This window comes from Poromitra crassiceps (assembly GCF_964638095.1).
Source record: "Poromitra crassiceps genome assembly, chromosome: 9".
Lineage (NCBI taxonomy): Eukaryota > Metazoa > Chordata > Actinopteri > Beryciformes > Melamphaidae > Poromitra > Poromitra crassiceps.
This window is the reverse complement of record NC_139630.1, coordinates 12,958,036-12,979,774: the sequence shown is the minus strand read 5'-3', so window position 1 is coordinate 12,979,774 and position 21,739 is coordinate 12,958,036. Positions and strand designations below refer to the sequence as shown.

The following is a 21,739-nucleotide window of genomic DNA, read 5'->3' as shown; positions in this document are numbered from 1 at the left end:
GCTCGGAGGGGAGGAGAGGCCCCCGAGGGCTTGTACAGAGTTCCACTTAAGAATAAGAATCAAAGAATAAGACAAAATACTCAATACATGAAACAAAAACAAAACGGAGAGAATAGAAACAATGAAATACACAAATACGGGGGGGGGGGGGATAAAAAGCAAAGACAAAAACAAGAAAAAAAGACAAAAAACAAACAAATACAAAATTCTAAAAACAGTTAATTCTGAAAGATTGATAACACTCCAACCAAACATGTCAACAATCCAAAAACAAACATGTGGACCTGATGAAGACACACTTGGCGTCGAAACGTTGTCTGTAACTTTTGAACCGAAATAAAGGCACTTATTAGTCCGAGCTGCTCCAGACTCTCCTTTCTTAACAAACACTTGGACTTGGTACCCAAAAACCACTACTTTATATTTTTGTCTTAAAAATGATGTGTCGAGGCGATCCTGGCCCTATGTCATAGCTGAACCATTCTACCTCTCCCCCCCCCCTACCCCCCACCCCCCCATCATAAACAATTACCATATGACCATCCGCTTACGCCTGCCCCCGGGCCGTCCGTCTCCAAGGCGACATCACTTCCCTTCCCTTCTAAGCAGCTCTTATTTGGGCTTGTGTGAACTGCTGAGCCCGCCCCCCAGCCCAGCAGGCCCCCAGCCTCAGGACGCCCGGGCATATTTAAGGACCCCCTCTCACCCCTCGCACCTTTGTCCCAGTGGAAACTCCAGTCTTGCGGTGCAACTTGGTGAGTCCCTTTGCGTGCAACCTCCTTGCCTTTCAACTTCAACTGTTGTTGTTTTTTGGACACTACTGTACATGAGAGAGATGGCAGGGAGGATGTCTAGACATCTAGCTCTAGCATCTGTTACAGCTTCACCATGGATACATGTGTTATAGTCTGATCACAGACAGCTTCACCATGGATACATGTGTTATAGTCTGATCACAGGCATCTTCACCGTGGATACATGTGTTGTATAGTCTGATCACAGGCATCTTCACCATGGATACATGTGTTGTATAATCTGATCACAGGCATCTTCACCATGGATACATGTGTTGTATAATCTGATCACAGACATCTTCACCATGGATACATGTGTTGTATAGTCTGATCACAGGCATCTTCACCATGGATACATGTGTTGTATAATCTGATCACAGGCATCTTCACCATGGATACATGTGTTGTATAATCTGATCACAGACATCTTCACCATGGATACATGTGTTGTATAGTCTGATCACAGACATCTTCACCATGGATACATGTGTTATAGTCTGATCACAGACAGCTTCACCATGGATACATGTGTTGTATAATCTGATCACAGGCATCTTCACCATGGATACATGTGTTGTATAATCTGATCACAGGCATCTTTACCATGGATACATGTGTTGTATAGTCTGATCACAGGCATCTTCACCGTGGATACATGTGTTGTATAATCTGATCACAGGCATCTTCACCATGGATACATGTGTTGTATAATCTGATCACAGACAGCTTCACCATGGATACATGTGTTGTATAATCTGATCACAGGCATCTTCACCATGGATACATGTGTTGTATAATCTGATCACAGACATCTTCACCATGGATACATGTGTTGTATAGTCTGATCACAGGCATCTTCACCATGGATACATGTGTTGTATAGTCTGATCACAGGCATCTTCACCATGGATACATGTGTTGTATAATCTGATCACAGACATCTTCACCATGGATACATGTGTTGTATAATCTGATCACAGGCATCTTCACCATGGATACATGTGTTGTATAATCTGATCACAGACATCTTCACCATGGATACATGTGTTGTATAATCTGATCACAGGCATCTTCACCATGGATACATGTGTTGTATAATCTGATCACAGACATCTTCACCATGGATACATGTGTTGTATAGTCTGATCACAGGCATCTTCACCATGGATACATGTGTTGTATAGTCTGATCACAGGCATCTTCACCATGGATACATGTGTTGTATAATCTGATCACAGACATCTTCACCATGGATACATGTGTTATAGTCTGATCACAGACAGCTTCACCATGGATACATGTGTTGTATAGTCTGATCACAGGCATCTTCACCATGGATACATGTGTTGTATAGTCTGATCACAGGCATCTTCACCATGGATACATGTGTTGTATAATCTGATCACAGACATCTTCACCATGGATACATGTGTTATAGTCTGATCACAGACAGCTTCACCATGGATACATGTGTTGTATAGTCTGATCACAGGCATCTTCACCATGGATACATGTGTTGTATAATCTGATCACAGACATCTTCACCATGGATACATGTGTTATAGTCTGATCACAGACAGCTTCACCATGGATACATGTGTTGTATAGTCTGATCACAGGCATCTTCACCATGGATACATGTGTTGTATAATCTGATCACAGACATCTTCACCATGGATACATGTGTTATAGTCTGATCACAGACAGCTTCACCATGGATACATGTGGTGTATAGTCTGATCACAGGCATCTTCACCATGGATACATGTGTTGTATAATCTGATCACAGGCAGCTTCACCGTGGATACATGTGTTGTATAGTCTGATCACAGGCATCTTCACCATGGATACATGTGTTGTATAGTCTGATCACAGGCATCTTCACCGTGGATACATGTGTTGTATAGTCTGATCACAAGCACAGACATAAGGCCAGATTGGAGTTGCTTCTTGATCAGAGTACATGCGTTGTGACGTAGATGTATCACTGATGCTGCGATGGATGCTTGAATTCCACTTTACTCTTCCAGAAGGCAGTGACAGAGGAGGAGTTGAGGAAAGGATTAGAGCTAAGAGAGAGGGGAGAGAGAGGTTGGTGGGGCAGTGTGGGGCAGTGCAGAGACAGCATGAGAGCTAAGAGAGAGGGGAGAGAGAGGTTGGTAGTGCAGTGTGGGGCAGTGCAGAGACAGCATGAGAGCTAAGAGAGAGGGGAGAGAGAGGTTGGTAGTGCAGTGTGGGGCAGTGCAGAGACAGCATGAGAGCTAAGAGAGAGGGGAGAGAGAGGTTGGTAGTGCAGTGTGGGGCAGTGCAGAGACAGCCTGATAACCTGAACAGTGACCTGTACTCTCTAGATGAGGAAGGGCTCTGAGGATGACTGTATAGGATGCTTGAATGGGATGCCCTCTGTGGAGTGTCAGGCTGGCAGCTCTGCCTCCGCTCCGACAGCGCCTGCCTGGGGAAGGAAGGCACCAGGATGACAGTTTGGCCGATGTGGGTTTTTTAAATGAAATCGAGGAATTGATCAACTTCACCATTATTTAATTGACAAGAAGTTAAAACAGAGAATGTAGAAGAAGGTGTTTTGCTACTGGTTTCACTGTTATCTCTCTCCCTTGAATAACGATCGTCATGGAATTCTGGATACATTTTCAGTAGGGCTGTACCTGACTCAGAATCCTGTCGGTCCAATCGGATTTGGCTCTTCAATACGAATATTCGACAATTCTTTTTTTGTTTCTTTCTTTTTTAATAAGACTATCTGGCAATCAGAAAATCCATTGGCATGAGCTTGTTTGTTTATTTGTTAAATTGGGGCTTGATTTTACACTATTGATAGGCTGATACAAAAATAGGCTATTACGATCTATTGGGAGAGACCAAGCAATTCTATGTCAAATCAGACATTCAGCACCTCCATATATAGCTGGAATGGAATGATCCTTGTTTCATAACCATATTTTGCGACTATTCGGCTGTGAGATTGGCAGTCGAATCAGGCTCCTCCGAACGAATCGCCAATTATTTGGGGTCAGCCCTAATTTTCTGATTCCGGGTCTGAGACACAAAATGTCATTTAGTGGGGGTTCGTTGCTCTAATTCTCATGTGGACTAAATGAGGGGTCTTTATGGGGGGGGGGGGGTTAGGATGCAGGCTGGGGCCAGAGAGGCTGCAGGGAGGGATAGATGGCAGCACATGGTGGGGCTCCACACAGAGGAGGCTACTATGTAGTGACAGCTGAGGAGAGAGCCCAGGCCCTGGCTGCCACTTGTCAACAGACACATCACCTCAGCTGTTAACTAGCCCTAGCTCTACTGAGGAGATAGGGTGGGGTGGGGGGGGGGGGGGGGGGGCAGACAGACAGGGGTCCAAGGCTTAAAATAGAACAGTCGGTGTGTGTGTGTGTGTGTGTGTGTGTGTGTGTGTGTGTGTGTGCGTGCGTGCGTGCATGCGTGTGTGTGTGCGTGTGTGTGTGTGTGTGGAGGGGGGCTCTGCTATGTCCCTTTATGGTTTTGTCTGCAGCTGTGAGACTCAGAGAGGAGATCAGAGGTGTCTTCATGGTGGACATGGCGCTACATTGTTTCACAGTATCACAATGTGTTGTTTGTTCAAGAGAAATGATATGCTCTGGAGACTTAGAAAGGACATATTATGACATTTAAACATGATCGGGGGGCATTATTGCTTGATGATAACCAGCAGAGAGAGTTTTTTTGTCTCCCCCCCCCCCCCCCCATAGTCACCATGGCCTCCCAGAGCATGCGCAAAACTGAAGGGAACAGCCTTGAAGACAGTGCTCAGTGATGTACTGTCAAATGGCACCTACAAGGCAGGAAGAAGGAACTTGCATTCCTATGAATAGCTCACAGCAGCAGTGTTGAAGCACACAAACTAATGTGGCATCTGTCCCTGTCTCTGTCCCTGTCCCCCTGCAGAAGACCAGCCAAATAAAGACCAAACATGTGTGACGACGACGAGACCACTGCCCTGGTGTGCGACAACGGCTCCGGCCTGGTCAAGGCGGGCTTCGCCGGTGATGACGCGCCCCGCGCCGTCTTCCCCTCCATCGTTGGACGCCCCCGTCACCAGGTCAGCCGCTCGACTGGGCACTTTGAACTACAATTAGAGGCACTTCTCACAGCAGCCATTTTGTGTCTCAAGGCAGGGTAAACACAGGTGTAACCAGTAACATTAATGAGGGTCCCGGCACTGGAACGCCTATGAAACGATCTGGGCATCCAGAGACGGCCGATATGTCGAGGCTTCCGCTGTAGAGCGGACGTCCCGCCCCTTCCATCATTGTTTAGAGTCCAACAACATCTCATAAGCAGCTACTTTATATTATTATTATTATTTTTATTAGCCTTAATGTCGTCTGGACCTACAATCGATCAGCTCCATCTCCATTCTCACCCAAATGTAGCTGTTATTTCGCTACCTTCCTGACAAACTAGCATGACATGGTTGGTACAAACTTCACCCTGGCTTTAAAAGTGAGCCTGCTGCAGCCTCTGGAAGTAAATGTTCAAAATTGTGATATTTCCCAAATATCACGATATTTCCAAAAATCAGCCCAATCCGGCTACTCCTCAGCGTTGTGTATTATGTAAAAACTTTACCACCAGTGGTCCGCGGACCACAGTTCGGCCTATGGAATGGAAGTTGCTGGAAAGAATCATTGAAACACAAAATGGCTGTTGGGGAAAAGGGTCTACAGTTCATAGTGAGATGGGCTGTGCGCTCGTGAGGGATTCGGATGCTGAGTGAAATCAGCCCTGCCCTTACGTGTTGCTGAGAGTCTGACCATGTGTTTGCATTGTTGGCAGGGTGTGATGGTGGGCATGGGTCAGAAGGACAGCTACGTGGGAGACGAGGCCCAGAGCAAGAGGGGTATCCTCACTCTGAAGTACCCCATCGAGCACGGCATCATCACCAACTGGGACGACATGGAGAAGGTGAGAAACAGGGATGCAAGAAGGTTCTTAACCGGTGTCTGGGTAGTGTCGAGGTAAAAGCACTCACCCACCATGCACTGCGGAGACGCAGGTTCAATTCCCGATAGCGGTACTTTTCGGCCTGGTCAGACGTTCCTACAGACACATGTGGTCGTGGGTGGGAAGCCGGTGGGGTATGAGTCCTGGTCGCTGTGCTAACGCCTCCTCTAGGAGGTTGGGGTGCCAGTTCGGGGGGAGGGGAACTGGGGGTTATAGCGCAATCCTCCCATGGGCTACATCCTGCCGGTGAAACTCCTCGCTGTCGGGTGAAAAGAAGTGGCTGGCGACTGCACATGTGGAAGCATAATGTGCTAGTCTACAGCGCTCCCCGGATCAGCAGAGGGGGGCGGAGCAATGACCGGGACTGCAGGGGGAATTGGCCAAGGACAAATAAGGAAGAAAATGAGAAAAATATCTGAAAAAACTTGATAAAAAGACAAACATCAAAAACAAATCGTAGGAGCTCGAACCACGTTTTCCTTTTATGCTCGCTTTATCACACTCAGTCGTTGACAGCGTCCTCTCCCTTGCCTCCATCTCACAGATCTGGCACCACACCTTCTACAATGAGCTGCGTGTGGCCCCAGAGGAGCACCCCACCCTGCTGACTGAGGCCCCCCTCAACCCCAAGGCCAACAGAGAGAAGATGACTCAGATCATGTTTGAGACCTTCAACGTTCCCGCCATGTATGTGGCCATCCAGGCCGTGCTGTCTCTGTACGCGTCCGGTCGTACCACCGGTGAGTCTCTGTCCACTAAGAATTTAAACTCCTTGACCATAACACAGTACAACAGGGTAGAGTTCCTCCAGGAAATTGTGATTTTGCCATAGCAATAATGAATGCAAACCCAACCAATCTCCGCAATATTTGCGGGGATTTGCAATTATTCAATATTCCCGCGATTTATCTGCAGCAAACGGCAATTTTTGCCAGTTCCTGCAATCATACAGGAAAAAACACACACATAAGACTTCACAAATTGCATTACAAGTTTGGGGAAAAGTTGCCATTATGTAGTAGTTCAGAAAAAAAAGTCACAATTTGTCCCCCTTCAACTTGCATTTTTTTACAGTTTTACAGACACAATTTTACAGCAAAATAATCACATAAAACTTAGCAAATTGCATTGCAGGAAAAACCGCAGCAAAATCACGCATTTCGATGGCAACAATCACCCAAAAATTCAGCGAAATCCTGGAGGGACTGGCTAGTGTGCGCAGTCAGGGCTACAAAAGGATGAGATTGGAATTGTGAAGTTCTTCTTCTGTGTTGTCGTCTATCATCCTGATCAAGCTGCTGTTTTTGTCCTGCCAGGTATCGTGCTGGACTCTGGTGACGGCGTGACCCACAACGTGCCCATCTATGAGGGTTACGCTCTGCCGCACGCCATCATGCGTCTGGACCTGGCCGGCCGCGACCTGACCGACTACCTGATGAAGATCCTGACTGAGCGTGGCTACTCCTTCGTCACCACCGGTAAGTAGGCCTTACCATGAGGAGAACCATGTTTATACTCAGGTCATCTAAACTAGATCATGGTGCAAGTTGGTGCAAGGAGACCACATTGCATTCATATGTGGGAGGGGGGTATATAGCAATTGGGGATATATGTGAAATGAATTGTATTCATTTTTGGGGTATTTTCGTACTAATCATGAGCCCAAAATGTAAATTCATTCAAAAAGAAAGACGCACGACACTCTTTAATGTCTGGTTCAGAAAAGGAATGGAGGCTGTTCACGTATTGTTTGTGTATCAGACTCAGTGGATTCACTCTGTGAACCTGCCTCCCCCCAGCTGAGCGTGAGATCGTGCGTGACATCAAGGAGAAGCTGTGCTACGTGGCTCTGGACTTTGAGAACGAGATGGCCACTGCCGCCTCCTCCTCCTCCCTAGAGAAGAGCTACGAGCTGCCCGACGGCCAGGTCATCACCATCGGCAACGAGCGCTTCCGCTGCCCAGAGACCCTGTTCCAGCCTTCCTTCATCGGTGGGTGTCCAGTCAATCCCCTCCCCTCTGTCACTCCGTCACTCTCTCCCACACTCCCCTCTGTCACTCCGTCACTCTCTCCTACATTCACCTATGTCACTCCGTCACTCTCTCCCGCACTCCCCTCTGTCACTCCGTCACTCTCTCCCACACTCCCCTCTGTCACTCCGTCACTCTCTCCTACATTCACCTATGTCACCCCGTCACTCTCTGCCACACTCCCCTCTGTCACCCCGTCACTCTCTCCCACACTCACCTATGTCACTCCGTCACTCTCTCCCGCACTCCCCTCTGTCACTCCGTCACTCTCTCCCACACTCCCCTCTGTCACTCCGTCACTCTCTCCTACATTCACCTATGTCACCCCGTCACTCTCTGCCACACTCCCCTCTGTCACCCCGTCACTCTCTCCCACACTCACCTCTGTCACCCCATCACTCTCTGCCACACTCTCCTCTGTCACCCCGTCACTCTCTCCCACACTCCCCTCTGTCCCTCCGTCACTCTCTCCTACACTTACCTCTGTCACCCCGTCACTCTCTCCCACACTCTCCTCTGTCACCCCGTCACTCTCTCCTACACTCACCTCTGTCACCCCGTCACTCTCTGCCCCACTCTCCTGTCACCCCGTCACTCTCTCCCACACTCTCCTCTGTCACCCCGTCACTCTCTGCCACACTCCCCTCTGTCACCCCGTCACTCTCTCCCACACTCCCCTCTGTCACCCCGTGACTCTCTTCCACACTCCCCTCTGTCACCCCATCATGACTCTTCACCCAACACTCGGCAGCTAGGGTTACTCCCTCTCAGAGCCTCTTAAGTGATTATGTTCCATGTGTACAGTGAGTTGCTCTGTAGTGAGCTTACTCCACCTAGTGGCCAGTAGGTGACTTCCCCCTCCCTCATCAAGATTCAGGAAGGCAGAACAATTAATATTGACATTAAGTATACAACAACAACAACAAGGCTCAATGCCTAACAACAAGAATAATAACATTTAAAATGTATTAATACCAAATATGAACAAAAATGTATCTTTACAGTCTGGCAGACATCACTTAGATTGAAATGTAGATCAAAATAAAGTTGAAAAGTAATCAAAATGATTAAAAAAAAGAAATAACTAGCTATATACTATATATTAGTACCACACTAACATGTTAATGAACCCTGTGGGTCTATTTTTGTAGAAAGAAATATACTTAACACCCAAAGCATACGCATATCTTTCCAGTCCTGTAAGCACATCCACACACTGCTGGCCTACGGCCTGAAGTCTTACGGACTCTTCTCTTCTCATCTCACCTGCACAGGTATGGAGTCTGCCGGTATCCATGAGACAGCTTACAACAGCATCATGAAGTGCGACATTGACATCCGCAAGGACCTGTACGCCAACAACGTGCTGTCCGGCGGTACCACCATGTACCCCGGTATCGCTGACCGCATGCAGAAGGAGATCACCGCCCTCGCCCCCAGCACCATGAAGATCAAGGTGACATTTATGCCCATTTGAATTGCTTTTGCTGGAATTATTCTGCAACAGTGCTTCCCAAACTGGGGTATGCATACCCCTAGGTGTACGTGGAGGTACTGCAGGGGGTACTTGAGAGAAATGGGGGAAATGGAAAAACGTAAGAAGAAATTATGGAAATAAAAGAAACGTTAAAATGTATCTACTCACTGATTGCAACTCTTTTGCTGCATTCCTTATTTTGTCATTTTATATTTTTCAAAAGGTTGGTTATTATTATTATTATAATTACAATTATCATTGCATCATATATGCAGCTATACTTTTCACTTGCAGTTTTCGAAGCAAAATGTTGTAGTCCGCCAAAGGGGCTACTTTGATTCAGAAATCAGGAATGGGCCTATACTGAAGCCAACAAAGTTTGAGAACCACTGTTCCACAACAAAAGCATGCACTCTGCATGGGTCCTCCCACTAACCCACACTCGTGCTCCCCCTCTCCCCTCGCTCCAGATCATCGCTCCACCCGAGAGGAAATACTCCGTCTGGATCGGCGGCTCCATCCTGGCCTCTCTGTCCACCTTCCAGCAGATGTGGATCAGCAAGCAGGAGTACGACGAGGCTGGTCCCTCCATCGTCCACAGGAAGTGCTTCTAAATCTCCGACCAGCACCGAAAGCCCAGTCCGACCAGCACCGAAAGCCCACTCCGACCAGCACCGAAAGCCCAGTCCGACCAGCACCGAAAGCCCACTCCGACCAGCACCGAAAGCCCAGTCCGACCGCACCGACTTTCCGCCTGCCCTGCATTTGTACCGTGCCCTTTGCTGTATATACATGTACTGTTGTAATAAAAAAGAGTTCCCTGTAACAGTATTTGCGGAGGTTTGTTGCCGTTAGTGAAGAGTTTGTCTTGGCGTGCAGTAGGTATAGTTTGCAAACATGACACTGCCCTTACAGAAAAAAAACACATGCGGTGAAACATGTGGACACATGTTAAATTTCACATGCAAAAACATGTGGAACACATGTGAAACCCATGGGAAGCAGGTGGTTTTGGAACATTTTCACATGTGGAAAACATGTTATCACATGTTATTACATGTGATAACATGTTTTGCCACATGCTGTATAGCAACATGTTTTCCACATGTGGGAAACAACATTTACATGGATTTCACATGTAGTCGCATGCGAATTTACATGGTTTTCACACATTTCACATGTGAAAACGTTCCAAAACGACACGCTTCCCATGGGGAAAGCACATGTTTCACATGTGTTCCACATGTTTACACATGTTAAATTTCACATGTTTTCACATGTGAAAATTGCACATGTGCAAAATCACATGTGATCACATGCGATCACACGTCATTTTGCACATGTGATCACATGTGACACAGTTCATGTGTTTTTTCTGTAAGGGCGAACACACCACAAGACGCTCATAGGCCTGTAAATAGGATGAACCATGGACACGAGTTGACCTGCAACGGGCGATAATAGTCCACTCAGCTCATAACCTTTGGATCAGTTATGAGCCAGAAAGCTAACGTTATGTGTAGACCAATGTAAAAATCTCCTCCAGGAATACGGTAGCTAATCCAAAGAGTGAGAAAAAGTGAATGTAGTGACGCACAGATTATGTCGCAAGGTATAATGTTCAGGTAGAGTTAATCTTAAACCACACAACGTTGGGTCATGGCCAGGGTGGGAATTTTGTCATTTTAGGGGCAAGGCCATGTGGCCTTCGGTGTCACCATTTTTTTTAGGGCACAAGGCCACATGCCAGGGCACAAAGGCCATTGCTCTATTGACATCGTGAAGAGCAATTTTGCTGAAATGTGTGTTCAATTCAAAAGAAAGGTTCTGCACACTTGGATCCATGCAAAAATCTTTACTAATGTACCAAGCTTTCGGTCTACAAGACCTTCATCATTGCAAAATTACAACACAATGGGCAGAGCCCATTCATGATGAGCATTGCAATCAGTACAATCAGTGAAACAGTTTACACCTGTGCTGTGTTCCTCTTGCTCAGATGGCAACTTGGGAAATGTAGTCCAGGCTGCAGAAGCTCAGTGTAGTTCCAGCTCAGTGGCCTTGTGGTTTGAGTGTCCGCCCTGAGACTGGGAGGTTGTGAGTTCGATCCCCGGCCGAGTCATACCAAAGACTATAAAAATGGGACCCATTGCCTCCCTGCTTGGCACTCAGCATCAAAGGGTTGGAATTGGGGGGTTAGATCACCATAGATTCCCGAGCGCGTCACTGCTGCTGCTCACCACTCCCCCAGGGGATGGGTCAAATGTGGAGAACAAATTTCGCACACTCAGGTGTGTGACAATCGTTGGGACTTTACCTTTAGATGCACAAATATATTTCAATCAGGAGAGACTAGAGACCAAAGAATGAACAAAAGAATACCCTCATTAGTCTTCTCTGTTGGAAAGGGGTCCACACATCTCAGAGATGGGGACTTGGACTTGACACTTGGACTTGAGACTTGACTTGCAAAAAATGACTTGTGAGCATCTCTGCCACATCTATATTTGGGTGTGAATTGCAGTACCAATATTTTAGGTCTCTACATTGCCTAATACACTACTGTTGGTAATAAAACATCCCGTACAAAACATACCTGTACAAAGTAACATGAGATTTGAATCCCTGGACCTCCACATCTGCATCAAGAAACCTCTACTGAAAGACAGCTCCTTAAAGCACTGAACAACCAAGATCTATTAAGTGTTCTTTGCATTTTACTTTAATTCCTCTCTCTGACTGGGAAAACCAAACACCTTGGCTCTAGTCTTCCTGGTTCTTCTTTATTGGGGTCACAATATGACCGTAAGTGCTCATTTTGACGTCTAGATTACAAACCATCTCTCATGATCAAATCCCCAACGACATGTTTCCATGTGTTGTTCCTTAAATCCCCACCCCAACTCATTTGCACCATGGGTGCTGCAAGTGACCACACCTTGCCCTTGTTGCAGGTGTCAACTATTTCTCACAATCATCATGATGACCATGTCTCATAATTGCATGTATGAGAGAATGGAAAAAGGAAAAATGTGGCACAAGGAATTAAGCTCTGCAGGCCAAAAGTGAATCAGAAAAGGGGAAAAAATAGCTTCTTGGATATTTATAGACAGGTTTTAATTAGGAAGTAAAGTACATTACTGCAATAGTTAAACAAACAATGTACATCTTCAATAGACAGGGGCACAAAACGCAATGGGTTTCACCCTCTCTGGTCTTTGTCAGGCTGTATGTATGAGAGAATGCAACAAGCAGAGGTTCTTTATTTTTGCACTGGGCAGTTAGGCTAGTCTACGTTCAACAATGTAAAGTGGTTTATGGGTTAACTCCTTCCAGAAGTCTAAGATGTTGGTACTGCAATTCACAGCCAGGATATATGTTTGGACCTCTTTCCCTTTGAACATTGTGTACAGAAACTACTGAGGTATTCTTTTTGAACATGAAAAGCATCAACAGGGGACACATTTGTACAGCTAGCGTGATGGCTGAAATGCAGTACTGCAGCAGAATGCAACAATCAAAGAAATAACATTTAAAATGAAATAACATGTATTAATGGTTGGTAGGCTGATCAACAAGGAATAGGCCTACATGTGTTTTGCTTGAAAATAATAGCATTTCAGCATCTGTCACTAACTAGATTAAAACCTATAGGCTATCTGTTTTGTTTGAGACAGCCTGTGACTTGCTTTGCACACAGAAATAAAGAAGGAGCCTGCCTGCATATCAAAATGAGGCTAAGAATTGCATTTAACTTGTTTATTTAAAATAGTACTTGACCAAATAAAATACAACAAAATGTCAACAACAAACCATTTTGACTGTAGCACAACTCTGGTAAGGAATCATTAGCAATGAAAGATTCTGAGGCCTTAGTAAATTAGAAGCTTAATGGTGAATAATCCAACATGAATCTCCTGTTAATTCAACGTATTAGCAAGATACACCTGAGTGTTCCAACAAAGCTTGTTTGCTGGTCGGACTCTAATGAAAGACAATATAGGAGCATTCAACAACTAGTCCATCAATATAGCCTTATGGCACAAGTGAATTGCATTTCCATTCAACAAACAGTCTGATAACGATTTGCTAAAAACACATAATGGGCGCTAAGTGCCCTCTATTAACATTTGTGCATTATAGTCGTTTGCATATATAGATATAATCATTTGTTTAAGTCAAACATGGGCATATTTCGGAATTTTGAATATTGTTGTCTCACTGTGTAGTGCATTTATTATTATTATTTTTTTGGTGCAAATGCAACTATCCCTTTCCCAATCCCTAACCCTCCCAATGCCCCTGCCACTAACCCTGCTGCTGCCCCTGCCACTTATGGAGAGCCGGGACTGCCGTATCAACAAATAAATGAATAAATGTATAAATGAGCAGATAAATACATATATATGTATCATAAATATATGTAGAAATAAATGTAGATGACATAAATGTATATATATGTGTATTTTCCTATTTTTGTACGTTTTATATATTTATTTAATGATTTATTTGTGTATTTATACATTTATTTATACATTTATACATTTATTTATACATTTATACATTTATTTATACATTTATACATTTATACATTTATTTATACATTTATACATTTATTTATACATTTATACATTTATTTATGGCATTTATTTATGTCTCTTTTATTTTATTTATGTCTGTTTTATTTACCTCCCATTTATTTCTGTGCCTTGTATTTAGTGATGTCTCCTTTGTATTTAGTGATGCGTCCTTGCTTCCTTTCCTTTTCTGTATGCATTTCTGCCTACTCAATGCAAATTAGGGGGGCGGCCCTTGCATTTATGCCTGCTGCTCAATGCAGATTAGGGGGCTGGCCGTCATGGGCTCAAGTCTTTGCCTATTGGCTCGAATGCACATTGTCCTATCTGCTCCAAACTTGTCATGCATGATAAGTGTCCATGCCTGAAGATATCTGCACATCAATATCCATGGTATTTACACTCATAGCGCCACCTACTGGCAACAGGAAATGACATGTTTTACACTTACATGAACTGCTCAGAGTGGGTTGAACACATCCACCTCGGATGTGGTCAGAAAATCCTTAACCACCCAATGCAGCTTCATTGTGATGATTATGAGTGCTCATTATATGGCGTGGGCGTGGCGCCATGGCGAAGGTTGATGTTTCGCCGTCACACAGGAAGTTGGAGTAACTTCATTGTAGATTGTCCAATCTGCTCCAAACTTGTCATGCATGATAACTGTACATGCCTGAACACATCTAGATGTCAATATCCATTTATAGTCATAGCGCCCCCTACTGGCAACACAGAAAGTGCTTTGTAATTTGGCCCTACATGCTCACACGTGCACCAAACTTCACATGTTTGATGAGCATCCCAGCCTGAAGACATCTAGATGACCATTTGGAGTTAGAGGCAGGACGCCCCCTACTGGCCACACAGAAAGCAGTTTGTAACTCGGCCGTACATGGTCACACCCGCAACGAACTTCACATGTTTGATGAGCATTCCAGACTTCACACATGTACATGCCAATATAGCATTATAGGCAGAGCGCCCCCTACTGGCAACACATAAAGTTGATTGTAACTCAACTGAACGTTGTCCTATCTGCTCCAAACTTGTCGTGCATGATAAGTGTCCATGCCTGAAGATATCTGCAGATCAATATTCAGTGATAGTTACAGCGCCACCTACTGGCAAAAGGAAATGACAAGTTTTACACGTACATGAACTGCTCATAGTGGGTTGACCACATCCACCTCAGATGTGGTCAGAAAAGCCTCAAGCTCTCGATTAACCTTCATTGTGAGGATTATGAGTAAGACATTGATATGTCAATATCCATTTATAGTCATAGCGCCCCCTACTGCCAACACATAGATCGTTTTGTAACTCGGCAGTACATGGTCCCCCGTGCACCAACATACACATGTTTGATGACCATCCCAGCCTGAAGACATCTGGATGACCATTTGGAGTGATAGGCAGAGCGCCCCCTTCTGGCCACACAGGGAGTTGGAGTAACTCCATTGTAGATTGTCCAATCTGCTCCAAACTTGTCATGCATCATGAGTGTACATACCTGAAGACATCTAGATGTCAACATCCATTTATAGTCATAGCGCCCCCTACTGCCAACACAGACAGTGGTTTGTAACTCGGCCCTATATGCTCACACGCGCACCAAACGTCACATGTTTGATGAGCATCCCAGCCTGAAGACATCTATAGGACCATTTGGAGTTAGAGGCAGCGCGCCCCCTACTGGCCACACAGGAAGTTGGAGTAACTCCATTGTAGATTGTCCAATCTGCTCCAAACTTGTCATGCATGATCAGTGTACATACCTGAAGACATCTAGATGTCAACATCCATTTATAGTCATAGCGCCCCCTACTGCCAACACAGACAGTGGTTTTTGTAACTCGGTCCTATATGCTCACACGTGCACCAAACATCACATGTTTTATGAGCATCCCAGCCTGAAGACATCTAGATGACCATTTGGAGTTATAGGCAGAGCGCCCCCTACTGGCCACACAGGAAGTTGGAGTAACTTTATTGTAGATTGTCCAATCTGCTCCAAACGTGTCATGCATGATAAGTGTCCATGCCTGTACACATCTATATGTCAATATCCATTCATAGTCATAGCGCCCCCTACTGGCAACACAGAAAGTGGTTTGTAACTCGCTCCTACATGCTCACATGCGCACCAAACTTCACATGTTTGATGACCATCCCAGCCTGAATACATCTAGATGACAATTTGGAGTGATAGGCACAGCGCCCCCTACTGGCCACACAGAAAGCGGTTTGTAACTCGGCCGTACGTGGTCACACCCGCAACAAACTTCACATGTTTGATGACCATCCCAGACTTCACACATGTACACGCCAATATAGCATTATAGGCAGAGCGCCCCCTATTGGCAACAGGAAATTACATATTTTACACTTACATGAACTGCTCATTGTCCCAGCCTGAAGACATCTATATGTCAATATCCATTTATAGTCATAGCGCCCCCTACTGCCAACACAGAAAGTGGTTTGTAACTCGGCCCTACACAGTCCCACGCGCAACAAAATTCACATGTTTGATGACCATCCCAGCCTGAAAACATCTACATGACAATTTGGAGTGATAGGCAGAGTACCCCCTAGTTGCCAGTAGGGGGCGCTATGACTCTAAATGGATATTGACATATAGATGTCTTCAGGCTGGGACACGTATGAAGCACGTGCAGTTTGGCAGAGATTGGACAATCTCCAATGGAGTTAATCCAACTTCCTGTGTGACGGCAAAACATCAACGTTCGCCATGCCCAAGCTGCATTGGGTGGTAGAGGATTTTCTGACCACATCCGAGGTGGATGTGTTCAACCCACTCTGAGCAGTTCATGTAAGTGTAAAACATGTAATTTCCTGTTGCCAGTAGGTGGCGCTATGACTGTAAATGGTTATTGACATATAGATGTCTTCAGGCATGGACAGTTATGCATGACAAGTTTGGAGCAGATAGGACAATGTGCATTCGAGTGACAGCGACTTCGTGTGTCATGGCGAGACATCGATCTTCGCCGCGTAGCTACACCCACGCCGTCCATGGTAAATGCAAACTTTTAATAACTATTCATCATTGGGGTCTCTTCTATCTGCTGTGCAAGTTTGAGGGTGATCTGATGAACCCCGTAGGAGGAGTTCGTTAAAGTCTGACCCCTGGAAATGGGTGATATGTCTGAAATATTGCACAGTAAATTCAAAATGGCTGACTTCCGGTTGGGTGTGGATCCTGGCACCAAGAGACTTTTCCGTCAGTCTGGCCATGATACATTTTTTTTTTTTCGTAGCTGTAGGTGAAACTTAGTGCGAGGGCTATTCCGTTTATAGGAGGCACTATGGAGGCATTTAGCCACGCCCCTGGCCAAAAACCTTGAAATCTGAAAATTTTTGCCACTTGTGACGGATGTGCAAAGATGGCCACTTTTTGTGCATGTTTAGACCCTCAAAAATGCACGCAAAGTGTAAGTATAATAACAATAAATATAGCCGCAAGCGACGATGCGGGGTCCAAGCATCCGGTGACATGGGGGATATATGAGACATAATAAACACAAAATAAGGCACATTTATTCAGAGTTGGTATGTGCACAAGTAAACAAAATTTGGTTGAGATCCGGTGACCTGACAGTTTCCAAGCAGTAGTAGTGGTAGCCTAGTAGTAGCAGTAGTAGGAATAGTAGTAATAGTAGTGTTGGTAGTAGTGGGACTGGTAGCAGTAGTAGCAGCAGTAGTTGTAATTGACCGGTTAATGAGTTGTGGGCAATTTAGTGTCGGGGTGTGTTTCATTAAAAGTTTAGAGATTTATCATTCCAAAACTGTGTGATTTGGCCAAACGGTCTAGGAGGAGTTAGCAAAAGTAGGGTTTTGATCAAATTCAAAATTGTGGAAAATCTAGGCAGACGCAAATGGGCGCGGCCTACATAGATAGATGCATATTGATCCAAGGAATCCCTGAGAAGTGAAATTTTGAGTATAGGACACACGGTTCAGAAGATATGGAGCATAACGCGAAATGGTCTGTTATAGCGCCACCATCTGGCCGGTATGGGTAATTTTTTGTTTCTGAGTAGTGAGGCACATTTCCAATCTATGTGCCCAGTCTGGCTATGCTGAGCATTACAGTTTCTGCTGTACATACAGTTTTACCGGAGAAGAATAAAAAAATAATAATAATAATCAGAACAGATACAACAGATACAATCCATGCACTTCGTGCTTGGACCCCTAATAACCGGAACAATTACAATAGGGATCCACGCACTTCGTGCTTGGACCCCTAATAATAATCCCTTGGAATACAATAGGTCCTTCGCCAACCAACCATGCCGGTGCTCGGGCTCTAATTAAAGCTGCAGGCAGCGTCGTGGGCCCTCGCACCCGCCACGCGTCGGGGTTCGGAGCAGATAGGACAACGTTCGGTCGAGTTACAATCAACTCCCTGTGTTGCCGATAGGGGGCGCTCTGCCTCTAATGCTATATCGGTGACGGTGTGTACGTGCGTGAAGTCTGGGATGCTCACCAAACATGTGAAGTTGGGTGCGGGTGTGACTGTGTATGGCCGAGTTACAAACCGCTTTCTGTGTGGCCAGAAGGGGGCGCTCTGCCTATCACTCCAAATTGTCATGTAGATGTTTTCAGGCTGGGATGGTCATCAAACATGTGAATTTTGTTGCGCGTGGGACTGTGTAGGGCCGAGTTACAAACCACTTTCTGTGTTGGCAGTAGGGGGCGCTATGACTATAAATGGATATTGACATATAGATGTCTTCAGGCTGGGACAATGAGCAGTTCATGTAAGTGTAAAATATGTAATTTCCTGTTGCCAATAGGGGGCGCTCTGCCTATAATGCTATATTGGCGTGTACATGTGTGAAGTCTGGGATGGTCATCAAACATGTGAAGTTTGTTGCGGGTGTGACCACGTACGGCCGAGTTACAAACCGCTTTCTGTGTGGCCAGTAGGGGGCGCTGTGCCTATCACTCCAAATTGTCATCTAGATGTATTCAGGCTGGGATGGTCATCAAACATGTGAAGTTTGGTGCGCATGTGAGCATGTAGGAGCGAGTTACAAACCACTTTCTGTGTTGCCAGTAGGGGGCGCTATGACTATGAATGGATATTGACATATAGATGTGTACAGGCATGGACACTTATCATGCATGACACGTTTGGAGCAGATTGGACAATCTACAATAAAGTTACTCCAACTTCCTGTGTGGCCAGTAGGGGGCGCTCTGCCTATAACTCCAAATGGTCATCTAGATGTCTTCAGGCTGGGATGCTCATAAAACATGTGATGTTTGGTGTACGTGTGAGCATATAGGACCGAGTTACAAAAACCACTGTCTGTGTTGGCAGTAGGGGGCGCTATGACTATAAATGGATGTTGACATCTAGATGTCTTCAGGTATGTACACTGATCATGCATGACAAGTTTGGAGCAGATTGGACAATCTACAATGGAGTTACTCCAACTTCCTGTGTGGCCAGTAGGGGGCGCGCTGCCTCTAACTCCAAATGGTCCTATAGATGTCTTCAGGCTGGGATGCTCATCAAACATGTGACGTTTGGTGCGCGTGTGAGCATATAGGGCCGAGTTACAAACCACTGTCTGTGTTGGCAGTAGGGGGCGCTATGACTATAAATGGATGTTGACATCTAGATGTCTTCAGGTATGTACACTCATGATGCATGACAAGTTTGGAGCAGATTGGACAATCTACAATGGAGTTACTCCAACTCCCTGTGTGGCCAGAAGGGGGCGCTCTGCCTATCACTCCAAATGGTCATCCAGATGTCTTCAGGCTGGGATGGTCATCAAACATGTGTATGTTGGTGCACGGGGGACCATGTACTGCCGAGTTACAAAACGATCTATGTGTTGGCAGTAGGGGGCGCTATGACTATAAATGGATATTGACATATCAATGTCTTACTCATAATCCTCACAATGAAGGTTAATCGAGAGCTTGAGGCTTTTCTGACCACATCTGAGGTGGATGTGGTCAACCCACTATGAGCAGTTCATGTACGTGTAAAACTTGTCATTTCCTTTTGCCAGTAGGTGGCGCTGTAACTATCACTGAATATTGATCTGCAGATATCTTCAGGCATGGACACTTATCATGCACGACAAGTTTGGAGCAGATAGGACAACGTTCAGTTGAGTTACAATCAACTTTATGTGTTGCCAGTAGGGGGCGCTCTGCCTATAATGCTATATTGGCATGTACATGTGTGAAGTCTGGAATGCTCATCAAACATGTGAAGTTCGTTGCGGGTGTGACCATGTACGGCCGAGTTACAAACTGCTTTCTGTGTGGCCAGTAGGGGGCGTCCTGCCTCTAACTCCAAATGGTCATCTAGATGTCTTCAGGCTGGGATGCTCATCAAACATGTGAAGTTTGGTGCACGTGTGAGCATGTAGGGCCAAGTTACAAAGCACTTTCTGTGTTGCCAGTAGGGGGCGCTATGACTATAAATGGATATTGACATCTAGATGTGTTCAGGCATGTACAGTTATCATGCATGACAAGTTTGGAGCAGATTGGACAATCTACAATGAAGTTACTCCAACTTCCTGTGTGACGGCGAAACATCAACCTTCGCCATGGCGCCACGCCCACGCCAGTCAATGAGCACTCATAATCGTCAAAATGAAGCTGCATTGGGTGGTTAAGGATTTTCTGACCACATCCGAGGTGGATGTGTTCAACCCACTCTGAGCAGTTCATGTAAGTGTAAAACATGTAATTTCCTGTTGCCAGTAGGTGGCGCTATGAGTGTAAATACCATGGATATTGATGTGCAGATATCTTCAGGCATGGACACTTATCATGCATGACAAGTTTGGAGCAGATAGGACAATGTGCATTCGAGCCAATAGGCAAAGACTTGAGCCCATGACGGCCAGCCCCCTAATCTGCATTGAGCAGCAGGCATAAATGCAAGGGCCGCCCCCCTAATTTGCATTGAGTAGGCAGAAATGCATACAGAAAAGGAAAGGAAGCAAGGACGCATCACTAAATACAAAGGAGACATCACTAAATACAAGGCACAGAAATAAATGGGAGGTAAATAAAACAGACATAAATAAAATAAAAGAGACATAAATAAATGCCATAAATAAATGTATAAATGTATAAATAAATGTATAAATGTATAAATAAATGTATAAATGTATAAATAAATGTATAAATGTATAAATAAATGTATAAATGTATAAATACACAAATAAATCATTAAATAAATATATAAAACGTACAAAAATAGGAAAATACACATATATATACATTTATGTCATCTACATTTATTTCTACATATATTTATGATACATATATATGTATTTATCTGCTCATTTATACATTTATTCATTTATTTGTTGATACGGCAGTCCCGGCTCTCCATAGCCACTAACCCTGCTGCTGCCCCTGCCACTATACCTGCTGGCCCTGCCCAGGCACCTAATGCTGCACCTTCACCCGCCGCTAAAGCTGCAGCACCAACTCCTCCTACTACTGCATAAGTAGCTGTCACCACCTTAATAAATCCATTGTCTCTCTCAGCTTTGGCTCTAGCTTCAGCTTCCTGCTGTTTTCTATAGTTTTCTATAGCTCCCTCCCTTCCTTCTTTCCTCAGCCTCTCCTCCTCCCTGTGTCTCTCCTCTTTGTTCGCCTCCAGAATCTTTCTCTTCTTCTCTTCAATCGCTGCTTCAGCCTCCTCGAACATCTTACTGCTGTAGTAACCTCCTCCATTCTTTATCACCATCTTCTCAATCTTCTGCAGCAGCTCTGTGACCTGAGAGCGATTCTCATCCTCATTGTCAACTACATGATATCCACCACAGCACTGATCTGTGAATTCTTTAAGTA

General features: G+C 45.1%; 1 protein-coding gene across 1 annotated transcript; it reads left to right on the top strand.

Moving 5' to 3' along the window:
* The first annotated feature begins 725 nt into the window (after positions 1–725).
* Positions 726–10,099, top strand: LOC310782848 (actin, alpha cardiac muscle). The gene is made up of 8 exons (XM_083643622.1): positions 726–755; positions 4,728–4,881; positions 5,619–5,747; positions 6,331–6,526; positions 7,103–7,264; positions 7,586–7,777; positions 9,091–9,272; positions 9,764–10,099. The coding sequence occupies exons 2-8, from the start codon at positions 4,753–4,755 to the stop codon at positions 9,905–9,907; spliced, it is 1,134 nt and encodes a 377-aa protein (XP_083499748.1). The 5' UTR covers positions 726–755; positions 4,728–4,752; the 3' UTR covers positions 9,908–10,099.
* The last annotated feature ends 11,640 nt before the right edge of the window (positions 10,100–21,739 follow it).